The following is a 20225-nucleotide window of genomic DNA, read 5'->3' as shown; positions in this document are numbered from 1 at the left end:
TGGTGAGCTGCCTGATGTAGAATTAATCTTAATTAAACACTGAAATGATGATTTAAGCCTGGTAATTTTGACCACTGTGCATTTTGGTTATGCTTGTAGTATCAGTGCCAATAAGTGAGGATTGTGGCTTATCATATCCTTTTATGATAGTCTCTAGATATTTTTGAAAAGTTTTCACCTTTAATATTACCTTTCAGTCAAGACATGTTTCTTCTTTCATCAGTAGACAACTTGAAAGGTCAGTGTCTTTATTTCTCCTTTTCTTTTATTCCGAAGACTTGCATTGACAGCCTTACATAGTATCTTGAATAGGTTCAGAAATAATGGGAGATACAAGCCCTATAGAAACAGCAGGCATTTCTTTCTGGCCACTGACATGTTCCCCCTGGTCACCAAGCCTTGAGATAACTTGGATGCCAGGAGTTCGCTAGAAGAGCTGTTTCCCAGCCACCATGATGAATTCTTGGGAGTAGCAAGAAGTTAATTTTTAAAATAGTTCATACTCCATTGAAGAAGGTACTTTTTAGACTTGAGATATTATTACCACTAGTATTATCTCTCTGGCTATACTTATTTTATTACATCAATCAACTAAAAAAAACTAAGTAAATAATTTGTTAAATCAACAAGTGCATTTTACACATTTATGATTCTTGAAAATTTGATGTAGGGATGAAGTTTCATCAAAGAAGCTGGGCCCAGATTCACCAAGACTGAATTCACAAATCAGCCACATTCTTGTAAAAAGGGAATGAGAGCAATGAATTTTAATTTTTTAGGGCAAAAACTGTCTTATTTTGCATATAGCACTGCAAAGAAAAATGCTGTTATCCACCAGTAAATAAACCAGAAAAAAGGAGATGTTCTTAGACTCCAAGGTGACCTTGAGACTGAAATGATAGCACGGACATTTTCACCTCTGGATCTTTCATTTGGGAAACTCGCCAAAGTGGAAACATTTGTTGAGTCCTCTGGGTTTTGAAGTGTATTTTTCTATAGGAGAATCTTCTCTATGGTCATCTGGGGCAGTTTTAAGATCTACATCCATGAAACAAGCTGAAACAATTTCCAGATTTATCCAGTGTAGCACATATTGAATGTATATCAAATGACTATTTTAAATATTGAATGAATTCATCATTACCAGCAATTAAACTGATGTTTTGGTTTGTTCCCTAGATACCTCATGAGAGTTCCCTGCATTCCATTTTATCATTAAAGCTCCCTGCAAGCCAAACGTCTGTAGAGCTGATGACATCAGATATAGCAATACAAGCTGTAAACAAAGAACTTTGCTTTCAGTGGTACATCCCTCCTCTGGAAAAACCTCCAAAGGAAACGGAACCCATGGTATAAAACATAATTATAAAGCTAAACCTTACATTTAGAGATAATGTCTAACTGGGCCATTATAACTCAAAGAGTAGAGAACATCCTCATATAGACAAAACATACAGCAACATAGAATCTATTTTGTCTAGTAGAATGAATCTGAAAATAACAGAGAAATACTAGGAAAGTATTCAAGCTGAGATCATTTTCCTTTTCTCTAAACTTAAAGGGAAACTTTCCAGGCTGTCACCATTATATATGATGTTTGACTTTGGGGGGGGAGGGTAGTTATTCTTTATCCATTTAAGAAGTTTTTTTTTCAACTGCCACTTTGCTAAGAATTTTTATCACGCATCTTTTATGATATCTATTAAGATGATTTTATGATTTTTCTCTTTTAATATGTCAGTTATTTTATTAATTTATTTTTGTTACAAATGTTTCTCCTTTTCCTCCACATTGATGCCCTCCTCCCGATCCCACTCCCTGCCACCACCCCCCAGCATTATTGTCTATGTCCATGGTTACGCATACATGCATATAAGTTCTGTGGTTTATCTCTTCAGTCCCCCTGGCTCCCGCCCCTGCCCTGTGCCCTTCTTCTGAGGTTTGTCAGTCTGTCCCCCACATCCATGTCTCTGGGTCCACTCTGTTCATCAGTTGGTTTTTTTTCATTATATTCCACAAATAAGTGAGATAATGTAATACTTGTCTTTCTTTGATTGGCTTATTTCACTTAGCATAATACTCTTCAGGCCCCTCCATGTCATCTCAAATGACAAGAGATCTTTCTTTCTCACATCTGCATAGCTTTTTTATTCACTCATTTACTGATGGACACTTGGGCTGTTTCCAGATTTTAGCAAAGGTAAATTGTGCTGTTGTGAACATAGGGGTACATATATTTTTTTAGATTGGTGTTTCAGGCTTCTTAGGATATATTCCTAGAAGTGGGATCACTGGATCAAATGGCAGTTCAATTTTTAATTTTTTTAATCCTCACCCTAGGATATTTTTCTATTTATCTTCAGATAGAGTGGGAGGGAGAGAGAGAGAAACATCGATGTGAGAGGGACACATAGACTGGGCTGGGGACAGCCGTAACCGAGGTATGTGCCCTTGGCTAGAATCAAACCTGTGACTCTGGTCCACGGGCTGATGCTCTACCACTGAGCCAAACTAACTAGGGCTCAATTTTTAATTTTTTTTTTATCCTCACCTGAGGACATTTTTCCATTTTTTGTTCAGACAGAGTGGGAGGGAGAGAGAGAAAGAGAGAGAGGGAGAGAAACATAGATGTGAAAGGGACACATCAAGTGGCTGCCACCTGCATGACCAACCAGGGCCAGGGACAAACTGCAACCAAGGTACGCGCCCTTAGTGGGAACCGAACACGGGTCTCTCTGGACCACAGGCTGATGCTCCAACTGCTGAGCCAAACCGGCCAGGGCTCAACTTTTAATTTTTTGAGGAAGCACCATATTGTTTTTCTTTTTTTTTTTTTTTTTTTGTCTTTTTTATTTTTATTTATTTATTTATTTACTTATTTATTTATTTATTTTTTCAAATCTTTATTGTTGAATGTAGAATGTATTACAGATGTTCCACATTTTTCCCCCATTGACCCCCTCCTCCCCACTCCTGCCCCCCTCCCACCTTTTCCCACACTATTGTCTGTGTCCATTGGTTATGCATATAAGTTCTTTGGTTTATTTCTTCCCACCCCCCCAACCCCTTTCCCTTTGAGGTTTGTCAGTCTAGCAATGAATTTGTGCTTCTTAATCCCTTCACCTTTTTCACCCATTCCCCCAACCCCCTCCCAACTGGCAACCAACAAAATGTTCTCTGTATCTATGAGAATGTTTCTGTTCTACCTGTTCATTTTGTTTGTAGATTCCATTGTTGATAGATATGTATTCATTGCCATTTTGTTTGTTCATACATTTTATCTTTTTCTTCAAAAAGACCCTTCATCATTTCATATAATAACGGTTTGGTAGTGATGAACTCCTTTAACTTTTTCTTGTCTGGGAAAGTTTTTATATGTCCATCGATTCTAAATGACAGCTTTGCAGGATAGAGTAATTTTGGTTGTAGGTTCTTGGTTTTCATCACTCTGAATATTTCTTGCCACTCCCTTCTGGCCTGCAAAGTTTCTTTTGAGAAATCAACTGACAGCCTTATGGGAACTCCCTTGTAGGTAACTAGCTGCCTTTCTCTTGCTGCTTTTAAGATTCTCTCTTTGTCTTGAACCTTTTGCATTTTGATGATGATGTGTCTTGGTGTGGGCCTCTTGGGGTTCATCTTGTTTGGGACTCTCTGTGCTTCCTGGACTTGTATGTCTGTTTCCTTCACCAAGTTAGGAAAGTTTTCTGCCATTATTGTTTCAAACAGGTTTTCGATTTCTTGTTCTCTCTCTTCTCCTTCGGGCACCCCCAAGATGTGAATGTTGGCACGCTTGAAGTTGTCCCAGAGGCTCCTTACACTATCCTCATTTTGTTTGGATTCTTTTTTCTTTTTTCTGTTCTGATTGGCTATTTTTTGCTTCTTTATGTTCCAAATGGATGGTTTGCTCCTTGGATTTACATACTCTATTATTGAAGCTGTGTAAGTTATTCTTTATTTCAGTTAATGCCTCCTTCAATTCTAACTGTGTATCCATGATTTCTAACTGGTCCTTTTTTATGCTCTTGAGGCCCTCCCTAAGCTCACTGAGGTTCTCACTAAGTTCATTGAGCATCCTTATAAGCAGTATTTTGAACTCAGTATCTGTTAGGTTGCTTATCTCCCTTTCGCTTAGTTCTTTTATTGGGGTTTTGTTCTGTTCTTTCATTTGGGACCTGTTTCTTTGTTTCAGTGTATTACTTAATGAGAGGTATGGGGCTCGCTGAGACCAGATGCTGCTCGTTTGAAAGAATTTAGGAAAAACCTGAAGCAGGATCCAAGACAGGCCAAGCCTATGGTTAAGCAAGTGGCAACAGCTTGGGTGGGCCTGAAAGTTGGGTGGGGCGGGGTCTCAGGGAGTCAGCAGGGCGGGGCTACCGGTGTGAGCCAGGTTGCTGGAGTCCCAGGTATGGAGACTGTCTGCTGCCCCCGGGAAGGGCTCACCAAAGGAACAAAGGCCTCTTACAGCACGTTTGTCCCCGAGAAAGCCCCCTCTCCAGCCCTCGCTCCAGTGCCAAACAGCTCAGTTCTTCCCTGTATGTCTCTGGCGCCCCTCGAGCTGCCTCCCCTCCAAGCTTAGAGGGAGAGAGTCCAATAAGTCCGTGCGCGGGCCCTTTAAGGAGCTGCCTGGGGCTCCAGCCGAGTCAGCTTCCCTGAACCTCAATTCCCACTGGTTTTTCCAGCCAGAAGTTATGGGGATTCTCTTCCTGGCACTGGAACCCTGAGCGGGGCACCTGGTGTGGGACAGGGACCCCTCAGTCCTCAGGAAGGACCTTCCCAGCCACGGGAGCCTCCTGATTTTTATCCGCCACACTTGGGTGTGGGACCAGCCCGTCGTGTGGCCGCCACCTCCCCTCGTGCCGCTGCCCCTCCTACCAGTCTGGAGGTGGCTGTTGATTTAATTCCGTAGTTGTAGGACTTCCATTCAGCTTGATTTCAGGTGGTTTTGAATGATGGTTGTTCTGTAGTTTAGTTGTAACTTTGATGTGGTTGTGGGAGGACGCAATACCGCGTTTACCTACACCACCATCTTGACTAGAAGTCTCACCATATTGTTTTCCATAGTGGCTGCACCACTGTGCATTCCCACCAGCAGTGTATTAGAGTCCCCTTTTCTCTACCACCTCACCAACATTTGCTGTTTGATCATTTGTTGATGGAGACCATTCTGACAGGTGTGAGGTGATACCTTATTGTTGTTTTAATTTGCATCTCTGATGATTAGTGATGTCGAGCATTTCTTCATATGTCTCTTGGCCATTTGTATGTTCTGTTTGGATGGGTGTCTATTTAGCTCCTCTGCCCATTTTTTAATTGGGTTCTTTGTCTTCCTTTTGTTGAGTTGTATGAGCACTCTATATATTTTGGAAATTAACTCCTTATCTGATGTATCATTGGCAGTTATGCTCTCCCATACAGTGGGTTCCCTTTCCATTTTGATAGTTGTTTCTTTTGCTGTGCAGAAGCTTTTTAGTTTGATGTAGTCCCATTTGTTCATTTTCTTCTTTGTTTCTTTTGCCTTAAGTGATGTATCAGTGAAAATTCTGCTGCGTATGATGTCTGAAATTTGTTGCCTACATTTTCTTCTAGGATTTTTATGGATTCACAAGTTGCATTTAAGTCTTTTATCCATTTTGAGTTTATTCTTGTGTATGGTGTAAGTTGATGGTCCAGTTTCATTTTTTTCATGTAGCTGTCCAATTTTCCCAATACCATTTATTAAAGAGGCTGTCTTTACTACACTGTATGCTCTTGTGAAATATTAATTGAGCATAATGTCTTGGGTCAATTTCTGGGTTCTCTGTTCTATTCCATGGATCTATATGCCTGTTCTTGTGCCACACCAGCTGTTTTGATTACAATGGCTTTGAAGTATAACCTGATATTCAGTATTGTCATCCCTCCTACTTTGTTCTTTCTCAAGATTGCTGTGGCTATTTTGGGTCTTTTTTTATTCCATATAAACTTTTGGAGTATTTGGTCTAGTTCCATGAAATATGTCATTGGTATTTTAATGGAGATTGCATTGAATCTATGGATTGCTTTGGGTAGAATGGACATTTTAATGATGTTGATTCTTCCAATACATGAACAAGGTATATGCTTCCACTTTTTTTATATCTTCCTCTATTTCTTTTTTCAATGTCCTATAGTTTTCTGAGAACAGGTCCTTTTCTTTTTCAGTTAAGTTTATTCCTAGGTATCTTAGATTTTTTGCTGCAATGATAAATGGGATTGTTTTTTCAGTTTCTCTTTCTGTGAGTTCACTGTTGGTGTATAATTCTGCTGTTGATTTCTTGATGTTAATTTTGTAGCATGCTGCTTTGCCAAATTCATTTATTAGCTCCAGTAGATCTTTTATGGAGTGTTTAGGGTTTTCTATGTACAATATCATGTCATCTGCAAATAATGACAGTCTCACTTCCTCTTTTCTAATTCGGATCACTTTTATTTTTTCTTCTTGTCTAATTGCTGTGGCTAAGACTTCCAGTACTATGTTAAATAAGAGTGGTGGAAGTGGGCATCCCTTTCTTGTTTCTGTTATTAAAGGAAATGCTTATAGTTTTTGCCCATTGAGTATGATGTTGGTTGTAGGTTTTTCATATATGGCCTTTATTATGTCGAGATATTATCCCTCTATTCCCACTTTACTAAGCGTTTTTATCAGAAATGGGTGCTGGATCTTGTCAAATGCTTTTTCAGCATCTATTGATATGATCACATGATTTTTATCTTTTATTTTGTTTATGTGGTGTATCACATTTATTGATTTGAAAATATTGTACCATTCTTGCATCTCTTGGATGAATCCGATTTGATAATGCTGAATAATTTTTTGATGTATTGGTGGATCTGATTTGCTAATATTTTGTTAAGGATTCCGGCATCTATGTTCACCAGGGATATTGCCCTGTAGTTTTCTTTCTTTGTAGTGTCTTTATCTGGTTTTAGAATTAGAATTATGTTGGCCTTATAAAATGAGTTTGGAAGTCTTCCTTTTTCTTGGATTTTTTGAAATAGTTTTAGGAAAATGGGTGTTAGATCTTCTTTGAATGTTCAGTAAAACTCCCCTGTGAAGCCATTTGGGCCTGGGCTTTTGTTTGCTGGGAATTTCTTGATTACATCTTCAATTTCCTTAATTGTTATTGGTCTGATCAAGTTTTCTGTCTCTTCCGGTTCAGTTTTGGGAGACTGTGTGATTTTAGAAATTTGTTCATTTCTCCTAGATTTTCCAATTTGTTGGTGTAGAATTGTGCATAGTATTTTTTAACAATCCTTTGTATTTCTGTGGTGTTAGTTGATATTTCTCTTCTTTTATTTCTGATTTTGTTTATTGGGTCCTCTCTCTTTGTTTCTTGGTGAGTCTGGCTAAGGGTTCATCAATCTTGTTTATTTTTTCAAAGAACTAGCTTTTTTGTTTCATTGATCTTTTGAATTGTGTTTTTAGTCTCTGTGTCATTTATTTCTTCTCTGACCTTTACTATTTCTTTCCTTCTATTTACTCTGGGTTTTTCTTTTTATTTACTTTCTAGTTCTTTAAGTTGTAGAGTTAGAAAGTCAATTAGAAATTTCTCTTACTTTTTGAGGTAGGCCTGTAGTGCTATGAACTTCCCTCTCATTACTGCTTTTGCTGTGTCCCATAGATTTTGTGTTGTTGTGTGTTCATTTTCATTGGTTTCCAGCAAGTATTTAATTTCTTCCTTGATCTTGGTAACACATTCATTGTTTAATTACATGCTATTTAGCCTCCATGTGTTTGAATGTTTTTGTTGTAATTGATTTCTAGTTTCATGCCATTGTGATCTGAGAAGATGCTTGATATGATTTCAGTCTTCTTGAACTTGTAGAGACTTAGTTTGTGTCCTAACATGTAGTCTGTCTTTGAGAATGTCCCGTGTGCACTTGAAAAGAATGTGAATTCTGCAGTTTCAGGGTATAATTCTTTGTACATAATCTATTAAATCCATTTGGTCTAGTGCTTCATTTAGAGTCTCTGTTTCCTTGCTAATTTTTTGTCTAGAGGATCTATCCTGTGATCAGAGGGGTGTTGAAGTCCCCCTGCTATGATTGTATTGCTGTTGATTTTTTCTTTGAAGTCCTCCAGAAGTTTTTTAATGTATTTTGGTGCTCCTATGTTTGGTGCATATAAATTTACCATAGTTATATTTTCCTGTTGGATAGATCCTTTCAATATATGTAGTGGTCTTCTTTGTCTCTAGTTATGGCTTTATTTTATCGGATATGAGTATTGCTACCCCAGCTTTTTTTTTTCTTTCCGTTTGCTTGGAAATTTTCTTTCCATCTCTTTACTTTCAAAGTATGTGAGTCTTTTGTTGTGAGGTTGAGTTTCTTGTAAAGAACATATATATGAGTCGTGCTTTTTTATCTATTCAGCTACTCTGTGTCTTTTGATTGGAGCATTTAATCCATTTACACTTAAGGTTATTATTGATATGTACTTTGTATATTGCCATTTTTGTTTATTCTGGTTATGTTTCTCTTCCTCTTTCTTCTGCTTATTATAGAAGTCCTTTTAACATTTTTTGGAGTCCTAGTTTGGTGCTAATATTTTTAGCCTTTTTTTTTTTTTTTTTTTTTTATTAAAAAATCTGGGAAGTTCTTTATTTCACCTTCTATTTTGAATGATAGCCTTGCTGGATAGAGTAGTCTTGGATTCAGATCCTTGTTTTTCATCACCTTGATTACTTCATGCCATTCCTTTCTGGCCTGTAGTGTTTCTGTTGAGAAGTCAGCTGAGAGCCTTATGGGGGTTCCTTTGTAGGTAACCTGTTGCTTATCTCTTGCTGCCTTTAGGATTCTCTATTTGTCTTTAATTTTTGGCATTTTAATTATAATGTGTCTGGATGTTGGCCTCTTTGGGTTCTTCTTACTTGGGGTCCTCTGTGCTTCTTGAACTTGTGTGCCTTTTTTCTTCACTAAGCTAGGGAAGTTTTCTGTCACTATTTCTTCAAATATATTCTCTAACCCTTGCTCATTTTCTTCTTCTGGAACTCTGATAATGCAGATGTTGTTACATTTCATATTGTCCCACAGTTCTCTTAGGCTGTTCCTGTTTTTTAATTGTTTTTTTTCTTTTCGGTTCCCTTATTGGGCGAATTTTCCTACCCTGACTTCAAATTCACTGATCCAGTTCTCAACTTCCTCTACTTTGCTGGTTATTCCTTTCAGTGTGTTCATTATTTCTGCTATGTCCTTCTTCATTTGTAATTGGTTGGTTTTTAGTGCTTCTATATCTTTACTCATACTGTTGAGCTTCCTCTTGATTATTACTCTGAACTTTCCCTCTGATATTTTTCTTATTTCCCTTTCATTTATTCGATCTTCTGTCAAAATATTTTGTTCTTTCATTTGGGCTTTGTTTCTTTGTTTCACCATTTTGGCTGTCTCATTGGGTTTTTGAGCCTGCCAAATTTTTCCTGTGAGTGTTGGTGTTCCACTGGTTGTGGCTCCCTCTACTGGGCTTTGATGAGTGTGGGAGCACCCACATTAAACACCACTGTCAAGTCTTACTTTCCTGGGAAGATTCGCAAGCCAAGGAAAGGTTCAGTTATCCTCTAGCTATTTGCCTGGAGGCTATTAGTCTCAGTTATTTGATGAGTCCTCTCAGCTGAATGAAAAACCCTTAGGGATAAGTGATTCCAGCAGGTGGATTACTTGCTTGCTCATTAAATTGAGATGTTAGTGAGCCTCAATTTGCATTTCTTTGGCCTGGCTTGGTGGTGTTCAATTCCAGTGGGAGGGGCCATTGCTTCTCCCCAGGGCTCTGGGAAGGGGCTCTTTGAGTAACATGGCTACTGTCCTGTGAGGGACTGATTCAGTATAGAACTCCCAGTGTCCACCCCTCCTGAGCTAGGACCCCTGGACTCTTTCCATTCAGTTCCCATCCAGTCTGCCCTCCCTCAGCTGGAGCCCAAGGTGAATTGCTATAGCTGGTTTGGTGCTTTTTAAAAACTCCTGCTTTCTCAGCAGGAAGCACTGACTCCTAATACAGCTCTCCACTGCTGTCCATGGGCTCCCAGCCTGCTCCTATGCACCTTCACAATTCCTACCTGGCTCGATTTGGCATCCCTGATTGTATTGGTTCTGTCCAGCTGCTCTTCATTGTCTTTTCCTGATGATTTGTCTTTGTTTTAGTTGTAATTCCAGTTTGGTCCTGGGAGACGGACTGTGTAGCTTCCATTCACTCCACTGCCATTTTTCTTCCTGTCAGTTTATTTTTTAAATATTAACTCACCCTTGCATTCCTGAGATAAACTCAGATTGGTTGTGATGTATTAATTGTACTGGATTCAGTTTTGTATTTTTTTTTTTTCTTTATTGGTTTTTAGTGAGAGAGGAAGGGAGAGGGAGAGAGAGACAGAAACATTGGTGGAGAAAGAATATTGATTGTCTGCCTCTAACATGTCCCCCACTGGGGATTTGGCACACAACCCGGGCATGTGCCCTGACCAGGAATAGAACTAGTGACCTCTTGGTGTATTGGTCGACACCCAAGCACCGAGCCACACCAGCTGGGCAGTTTGCTATATTTTATATTGGATTTGCACCACTGTTTTCAAGAGTAATATTGGGTTATAATTTTTCTTTTCATACTATACTTGCCAGATATTTTTTGTTTCAAGCTTTTTCTAGACTCATAAAATGAGTTAGTAAATACAATCATGTTTTTCTCTTCTCTGGTGAAGTTTGTAGTAACCTTTTTCCTTGAATGTTTGGTAAGAACTCATCAGTAAAGCCATCTGTTTCTAGTTGTTTTTGTGTGTGTGTGAGAGAAAATATGAGACTAGTGATATAATTCTTAATAGTTAGAGGTATTTGTTAAGCAGTATTTTTACTAAGGAATATACTGGTTCAGAGTTGGTAGCAGTTCTGGTTGTGTCAATATCTATTCTAATGGTTAGTAACTGTCAAACCCCTGTTTATAGAAGATTGGGGTTTTCTATTTCTTTTTCAGTCAGTTTTAGGTTGCTTTTTTCTAGAAATTTTTCCATTTTATTTAATTTTTCCTCATTTTTAATTTGATATATTTGTAGTGAAGTGCCCCTTTTCATTCTTCTATGGATTATTTGTGTATTTTTTCTTGATCATTGTCACCAGAGATTTCCTATTAGTTTTATTTTACTAATCAATATATCCTTCTTCTACTTTATTTTCTTAACTACTGACTTCTTGAGATGGTTGTTTAGCTCAATATTCAGTCTTTTCTTTTCTAATGTATGCATTGTAAGACCATAAATGTCTTTCTAAACATTGCTTTTGCTTCATCCCACGTTTTTTATAATATTGTCATTATTATTCAGTTAAAAATAGTTTTTAAATCTGTATTTTGACTCATGACCAATTTCAACTTGTGTTTCTTAAATTTCAAACTAGATGGAGCGTTTCTAGTTACTGTTTTTATTTATCCCTAGATTATGTTGCTCTGAGGTAATAAAACATGCTCTTTATAATTAATATTTGTTGAAACTTTCTTTTTCTTCCAGGAGTTTATTGTGTAAATATTCAATTTCTCTTGAAAAGAATGTGCACTCTTCAGTTGTTCAATATGTCTCATAAGTCAGTTTTGCTAGTCTTGTTCATATATTCTACATTCTTGCTGTTTTTTTTTTGTTGTTGCCTTTTTATTTATTTGAATCAGTTACTAAAAGAAGTATGTTTAATTCTCTCCCAGTGATTGTCTACTTTTCCCTTGTAGTTCTGTCAAATTTTGCTTTACATGGTTTGAAGCTGTATTCTTAGGTACAATGTGGTTTCTGTTATCTTCTTGGTGAATTGAGGATTTTATCATTGTGAAGTGCTTTGTGCCCTTTTTCTAATAATGTTTTTTTTTTTTTTTCCCTCAGAGAGATGTAGAAACATCAATGAGAGAGAGCATTGATTGGCTGCCTCCTGCATGCCCCAAACTGGGTATTGGGCCCACAACCTGGGCATGTGCCCTGACCGGGAATCGAACTGGTGACCTCTTGGTACATGGGTTGATGCTCAACCACTGAGCCACACCAACCAGGCACCTTTTCTTGCAATTTACACATTCCGTCAAGGATCTTTTTCCTGTTAAAGTCTATGCCCAAAGGAATTTCCTTTGGTGGGGCTCTTCTGGAGGGAGATATTCTCAAGTTTTGTTTGCCTGGTAAATGTTATTGTTTTACATTTATTTGTGAAATAAGTTTTTATAAAGTACAGAATTCAAGATTGGAAATTATTTTATTTTAGAATATTGAAAATGTTATCTACCCATTTACATTATTGTTGAGAGTCAGACTGTTGTTGCTTTAAAAGTACTTTGACTTCCTTCACTGGTTGCTGTTGAGATATTCTCTTTGTTTTTGCACAGTTTTACTGGGAGTAGTCATTCATTCATTCATTCATTCATTCAACATTAGTGTGATGGTTTAGAACAGAGAGTATGGAGCCAAACTGCCTGGGTTTGAATCCTAGCTTTGTCACTTAATAATTAATTTAATTTCTGTATATTAGTTAACTATTCTGTATCATGGTTACCTTCATCAGTAATTAGAGATAGCTGTGTAAACACCTAACCTCAATAAATAGTAATTGTCATTTATTATCTCAAATTATTTAAAAAGTATTATGCTGTTTTAAAGTTTGATAACTTCAATTATTTATGTAATACACTTGCTAAACATTATTTAAAAGCTCCTTTTAAAGATTAGCAACAATATCTCTTTATAGATTCCTTGGCTGCCTACATTGTGCAGAAAAGAGAGTAAACTGTGCCTAACCAGCAACATTAAAATTCATAGCAAATTGGAGAAAAAAACTTGGCTTGCCTATAAATTCTGTTTACAAATTTGTATCACATATAACTCCTTATTTTAACATTTATTATCTTTGTCTTTCTCTAACTCTATATCTTTATCTTTTTCTATATCTGTGTCCATATGCATGGCTACGCATTTGCTCTAGAGCTGACTGAGGGGCAGGAGGAGAGGGAGGCCAGTATCTGGGAGCAGTTCAGTATCAGTCCTTGAACTCTTGGAGACTTATCAGTGATTCAGATTCTGGGAGAAGAGAAGTCAAGCTTTTAAAAATGGAACAGTTGGTCACCACAGGCTTTTCCAGAGGAACTTTCTACTATAGAATTCCTTTCATTGCTGTGCTAAAAGGAGCCTCAGGCTTTTTTCCCATAAAATGTTCGCTGTATAAGTTTTGCCCTGTTTAGCATTTATATTTGCTCCTTGTCTCCTGCATTGGTCTCTTCCTGCATTTACCAGCTCTTGAGTGCTGTCCCCTCCGGCTGTGCCTCTGGTAGCTTCTGCTGCTCCTTTGACTTCTGTGACTTGTTAGGTAGTGAAGCCTCCTGGGCCCACCTGTCTCTGCTCTCCAACAGGCCTCTCCCACTTAGCCCCCTCATTCTGCCTCCTCCGGCTGGCAACCCTGCTAACTCTTGGTCAATTCCATGTTTCTTCCCACTCATGCGAAATGAGAAACTTTGACACACCACTCCTAGAAACATTGAAAGCTATTTCTCACATTCTGAAAGTACTCTTTCTCACTCTTTCCAAAGTCAAACCCTTGCCAGACATTCCATATACATTTTGAAATAATAAATCTGTAATCTGTTTTGAGGAATTTAGTGCAGTCTAGTCAATATAGTGGGTGATGAATAGTACTTTTAAAAAATTTATTTTTTAATTTTTATTTATTTTTTAATTAATTTATTGTTGTTACAGATGTTTCTTCTTTTCCCCTCACTGGTTCTATTTTTCTTCCTATTTCTTCTACTAATTACAGCAGTCCTTTTAGCATTTCTTGCAGTGCTGGTTTGGTGTTAATATATTCCCTTAGCCTTTTTTTTTTGTCTGGAAAGCTCGTTATTTGACCTTCTATTTTGAATGATAGCCTTGCTGGATAGAGTAGTTTTGGATTCAGATCCTTGTTTTTCATGACCTTGATTACTTCATGCCACTGTCTTCTGGCCTGTAGTGTTTCTGTTGAGAAGTCAGCTGAGGTTCTTTGTAGGTAACCTGTTGCTTATCTCTTGCCGTCTTTAGGATTCTCTCTTTGTCTTTAATTTTTGGCATTTTAATTACTATGTGTGTTGGTGTGAGCCTGTTTGGGTTCTTCTTACTTGGGGCTCGCTGTGCTTCTTGAACTTGAATGCCTTTTTCCTTTACCAGGTTAGGAAAGTTTTCTGTCACTATTTCTTCAAATATATTCTCTAACCCTTGCCCATTTTCTTTCTCTTTGGGGACTCCTATGATGTGAATGTTATTATGTTTCCAGTTGTCCCACAGTTCTCTTAAGCTATCTTCCTGTTTTTTAATTGTTTTTTCCTTTTGGTTTTCTGACTGGTTGATTTTTTCTACCCTGTCTTCTAATTCACTGATCCGGTCCTTAGCTTCCTCTACTCTGCTGGTTAGTCCTTCCAATGTGTTCTTTATTTCTGCTATGTTATTCTTTATTTCCACTTGGTTGGTTTTCAGTGTTTCTATATCTTTACTCATGTCCTTACTCATGCTGTTGAGCTTCCTCAAGATCATGGCTCTGAACTCTACCTCTGATAATTTGCTTAACTGCATTTCATTGATCTCCTCTTCAATAGAGTTCTCTTGTTTTTTCATTTGGGATTTGTTTCTTTGTTTCACCATTTTGGCTATCTCAGTGGGTTTTGGAACCTGCCAAATTTTCCCTGTGGGTGTTGGTGTTCTGCTGTTTGTGGCTCCCTCTACTGGATTTGGATGGGCCTGAGTGGGCCCACGTTAAACACCACTGTCAAGTCTTACTTTCCTGGGTAGAATTTGCAAGCCCAGGAAAGGTTCAGTTATCTCTAGCTTTTTCCTGGAGGCTAGTAGTCTCAGTTACTCAGGGCCTTGGAATGTAGCCCTGGTGTTCTGCATAAGAGGATTTCCAGAGGGTTTGATAGATGCTGGTTGTTAATGAGCCGCAATTTGCATTTCTTTGCCTCACCTGGGAAGGGTTGAATCTCCTAGTGGGGGCTGCTGCTTTTCCCCACATCTCTGGGAAGGAGCACACTGGCCACCGTCCTTTGTGGCCACAACTCAGGAAAAACTCTGAGTGTCCTCCAAATCCTGGTTGTTCTCACAGAGTTCCAGCCCAGTCTGCCCTCCCTCTGCCGGAGTCCCCAGGTGCTTGACTATGGCTATTTTAGCGTTCTGTCCAGGCTCTCTGCGCTGTGGAGCGGGCTTGGTCTTTATTCCCCAAGGACGCTGCTCACAGCTAAGACTGCTGCTGTCTGTGGGCTCCCAGCCCGCCACCCTCTCGCGCCTCTGCAGATCCTGCCAGTGCCCCTAGTTATATGGTCCTGTCCTGCTGCTTTTCTGTTGTTTTTTTCCAAGGATTTGTCTTTATTTTAGTTGTAATTCCCGTGTGGTCCTGGGAAATCATCTGCGTAGCTTCCATTCACTCTGCCTCCATTTTTACATCCTCTAAGCCTATCTTGTGCGCAGCTGGGTGGCACAGGCCTCTCTGGTGCCCACGCACCCTGCAGGTCCCATGGGTGGGCAGCTGGATCACACCAGTCCCTCTGGGGCTCCGGCTTCCCACTGTTCTTGTGAGCTATTGGACCACACAGGCCTCTGTGGAGCCCCAGGTCCCACTGCTGGCGGCTGGGAGTGCTGCTGCCTTGTGGGGCTCAACTCCTGCTCAGCCTTTGCTGTAGTTTTTGGGTATGGGTCTGTGCTTCTGTTGCCTGGGGATGGAGTCTGCTCCCCAGCCTCTGTTGCTGCGGGTATATATCTACTCTGATCGGGCTGCTACTGTGGGGGATGGTGCTGGGCTCCCGGCTGTCCGTGGCTTCCTCGACAGGCACTTTGGGAGCTCCACTACTGTGCACCGGTCTGTGTTGAGACAGAGTGTCCACTGGTCAGATGGTGCCAGGTGTGCTGGTGGGCTGAGGTTGCTGGGCCCTAGCCGCTCCCACTGCCTCCTCCCAGGGAAGACCTGGAATCTTCCAAAATGGTGGGACCTCCCTGTGGCACAGGGAGAAGCTTACCGAGGTAGCTGGCTGCTCTGTCCACAGCACAGGGACCTTCTGCTCTGTGTCTGCACTGCATGAGTTTGGTCGTCCACCTTCACGTCCACTCACACTCTCACACACTCGCTCACTCTCTCACACACTCACCCTCCCTCCAGTCCTGCCCACTGCCATCTTCCTGAGCCAGTAGTACTTTTTAAAAAAGAAATTAAATACAAGAAGAAATATCAGAATGTATCACATACAGTAAATGAAAATGTTTTCTGAAACTTTTGTTTCATGATAGAAGTGTTAAAAAAGAAAATGTTTCCAGGTCACTTTTCAGCATATATCAGAATTTATTAACTTTCAGGCCAGAGAACCAACAACATGATAAAAGAATATAGCCAGTCTGAGAGGTCATGGAAAGAGAAAGGTTACATAGCTAGGAAACCGAATGGGTACCTAAGCAGCTAGTTTTGTTTTTTGTTTTTCCTTTGGTACGTTCCCCTGGCGGGAACTAAACCTAGGACTCTCTGGTCCGCAGGCCGACGCTCCAAATGAGAAAGAAAGTACAAAATATAAAGTTCATTTCACAAGGTCATGGAAATACCATATCCATAGCCATCCTGGGCTGGATGGTCTGAGAAGTTAATGCTAAGACTACATCTGTGGCTGATAATTGGAACAACACGGTTTCATCCATCAACAAGCGTGTCTGACAATTAACATGGAAGCACGCACTGGTGTCAGACAGAGATTAGAAGCAGAGCATCAAGTAACAAGTTCTGATTTAAACAGGTTGCTTGAGTGATTTTCTTAAGCCACAAGCAAAGACACAGAACACACAGTTTTCCCATTTCTTAGTTCAGGGACATTTTTCCCCCTTTGACAATTAGTGTGTATTTATTGGGTCACGATAAAAGATGTAGTTGCTGCCATAAATCTCAGTAAAAAAAAAAAAAATCAGGAAACACTGACTTGGGTTAGCTAGATCTTCTCAGTCCTAAGATTCTGTTTTTGGAAGATAACACTGATATTTGTTTGATGATTTAAATACTGGCATATTCAAGCACACATCTACTCATTTTAATAGGCCTTTAGTGTAGAGTTTCGTGTTGAATGGCTGGCTGGAGCTCATGAAACCCACAAGGCAATGGTACTAGTGAGTACTTACTACATTTCAGGCACTTCATTAGCTTCACAACGACTCTATGACATAGGTACTATCATCAGCCACCTTTTTTAGGAGAGGAAGCTGAGACCCAGGATGGAGGAGTGCCTGCTGGCTTGAAGTCCGGACTGGAGCCATCTGACTCCACGTCTGCATTTCTAAGCATGGTGCCATGTCGAGTCTTCAGGTGATGTTCCTGGCTGCCGGCGCTTCTAGCCTTTGGGAGGGATGGCAGTGAAAATTAATATCTGACTTAGGCCTTTGGAGTTTCCAAGGACTTAGCAGTGGTTCTCAACCTTCCTAATGACTCGACCCTTTAATACAGTTCCTCATGTTGTGGTGACCCCCAACCATAAAATTATTTTCGTTGCTACTTCATAACTGTAATTTTGCTACTGTTATGTCTTAGGCAACCCCTGTGAAAGGGTTGTTCAACCCCCAAAGGGGTCGTGACCCACAGGTTGAGAACCGCTGACTTAGAGGTTCATTGGATAACACTACAAGTTAACATTATTTAATTCATCTTCCTAATCCACTGGGATTTCCCTACCACACTGAAGCAGAAATGCTGGTCGGACCTAAGGATGCTGGTGACAGCAAAGTAGAAATCCCGGGACTGGGGATTTGGATATGGAATTTTTAGATAATTCAGAGGGCTAAAAATTCCATACCATGACACTTAAGTTTATAACTTGGAAAAGTTTAACTTCTTAAGTATGGAGGTAGAAATTATATGATCCTATTTGACAAAATTATATTTAATTGAATATAATAGAAGCACATTGTAAGCTCTTCACTAGAACTTTGTTACAAACTAAGCATCTTTTGAACAATTTTAGCATTTTTTGGAGACAGACACTAAAAAAGCTGCCAGGGACTATTGTCTTCATGAACCTCCCAGGCACAGGTTTTTTTTTTGTTGTTGTTAGTCTTCACCTGAGGATATTTTTGCATTGGCTTTTTAGATGGAGTGGAAGGGAGAGAGGGAGGGCGAGAGAGAGAGAGAGGGAGAGAGAGAGGGAGAGAGGGAGGGCGAGAGAGAGAGAGAGAGAGGGAGGGCGAGAGAGAGGGAGGGCGAGAGAGAGGGAGAGAGAGAGAGAGGTGAGAGAGTCACATTGATTGGTTGCCTCCTGCACAACTCTGTCCAGGGTCAGGGATTGAACCTGTAACTCAGGTATGTGTCCTTGATCTGGAATCGAACCTGTGACCCTTTGGTCCATGGGCTGATGCTCTAACTGCTGAGCCAAAGTAGCCAGGGCTCAGACACAGGCTTTAAAAAGCAAACAAACAACTAAAAGAATGGCTGATATATGTCAGAGAGATGTACAGCTAGAGCTTGGCCTTAAAAAGATGTAACTACGACCAAAGGTTTGATTGGCCAAATTTGTCTCAAGATTACACTTTAGGATTTTTAGCTTTATTCTACCTTATCTCGCTGTTTTTAGCATTCAGAGTTCCCAGGAAGATGCTTGCATAGTAGGCTACACTGGAAACCTTGTCCGACTTCTCTTGGTACTACTCAAGTCAAATTTCAGATCTGAAACCAAGAGAACATTACTTAGTTCAGTGCTCTGATTTTACAGATCAGGAAGCAAAGTCCCACGTGGGCTTGAGCAATGCCACAACTCATTAGTGACATAAATAGAAACAGGGACCTGTCTTCTGATGTCGACTTCTTTATAACACACATACCACTCAAGTACTTACTAACTAAGCACAAAATGCTGACCGAATGGCCAGGCCGATGACCCACAGAGTGTTTCAGACCCTAGGACAGGACTAGATTAACTACTAGTTAGCACATTTCATTCAGGCTTAGCCACTGGCCAGTATCATGACCACAGGCCCCAGAGATGCGAACAGGGTTGCACCAGACCGAGATTGGCCCAGGAGATAAAAAGACTTGAAATGGCTGACAAAAGTCATAATTTTAATGCTTGCTTCCTTGTTATTTTTAGGCATAAGATTATAGGTTGAAAATGATCTCCCCTCAGAATGCGAGAGGCACTGCTCCGCTGTGTCGGGCAATCCTGCGCTGCCGTTGGGGAGTCTGCTCCCATTCCGAGTCCTCATTCGCTGACTTTTTTCCTCGGGAAGCTGGGGGTCTTCCCTGTCATGTGTGTTCAGAAATTCCACGACGGGCCGTGCTGTGGGTCTTTCGTCCATTGTTCTAGACACTTTGGGTGCCCCTTTCAGTCTTGAAAGTATATTCTTCAGTTAATGGACATTTTTTTCTTTGATAATTTTCTCCACCTGATTATCTCTGTGCCTGCTGGAATTTCTGTTCAGCTATTGAACCTATTAGATTATTTATTTTTCTCATTCTCCCCCTATTTATGTTTTTAAATATGGGTTTACTTTCTATTCTTCAAATTCCTTACTGATTATTTAGTTGTTATGATTTTATTTTTTGATATCTAAGGGCTCGCTCTCATCTTTTGATTGTTCATGGTAGTAGCACCGTGTTCTTATTTCACGGGCGCAGTGCTGTCTTTCTTCTTTCCGCAGATGTCGGTTACGGTTTTGTTGAAGTTTCTCCTGCTGTCTGTCTTGTAACTGATTCTCCGAGTTCCTTTCTCATATTTGTTTTGGTTGCTGTCTTTCGTTTCATGTCCAGTGACAGCGGCTACCCATTCGTTTGTGTGTGGGGGCACCAGAAGCACGTTGGGTCAGGCTTTGGATGGTCACCGCAGCAGCCATCGGTTTCACTGGAGGACGCTGGGATGTCAGTGTCTGTAGGCCTTTTCTCTGTGGTCCGTTTCCCATAAGAGGGCTCTTTTAGACTCCCGTCTGGTTTCCTGCATGCTGGGGAGGGGCTGGGATGGAGTAAAGGGATGTCTCTTGTTCAGAACGCAGGCTTTCACTTAATTCCAGTGTTGCCAGTTCAGCACTTCACCCCCCATCTGATGTTCCTGAGCATAGATCTCTTCTGATCTACCCTCAGCACAGAGGAAAATGCAGAGTTCAGCCCGCAGAGAGGAGACAGGGAAGGGGGATTCTCCTGGTTGCGCAGACTCAGAGAAGGGACGGGAAGGAGGCTGTCTAAGACCCCAGGCCCTCCAGTCCCCACGCTTGTCCTTAGGAAAGCAGTTAGGA

General features: G+C 40.2%; 1 protein-coding gene across 1 annotated transcript in view; it reads left to right on the top strand.

Moving 5' to 3' along the window:
- CFAP54 (cilia and flagella associated protein 54) overlaps nt 1-20225 on the top strand; it is a 276792-nt gene that overhangs the window by 221612 nt on the left and 34955 nt on the right. Inside the window, exon 64 of the mRNA XM_036250829.1 lies at nt 1180-1350. Coding sequence (XP_036106722.1) covers nt 1180-1350 — 171 coding nt within the window. The remainder of the gene's footprint in view (nt 1-1179; nt 1351-20225) is intronic.

Source organism: Molossus molossus, unplaced genomic scaffold, assembly GCF_014108415.1.
Source record: "Molossus molossus isolate mMolMol1 unplaced genomic scaffold, mMolMol1.p scaffold_m16_p_10, whole genome shotgun sequence".
In the NCBI taxonomy this organism is placed as follows: Eukaryota; Metazoa; Chordata; class Mammalia; order Chiroptera; family Molossidae; genus Molossus; species Molossus molossus.
This window is presented reverse-complemented; position numbering and strand designations above follow the sequence as displayed.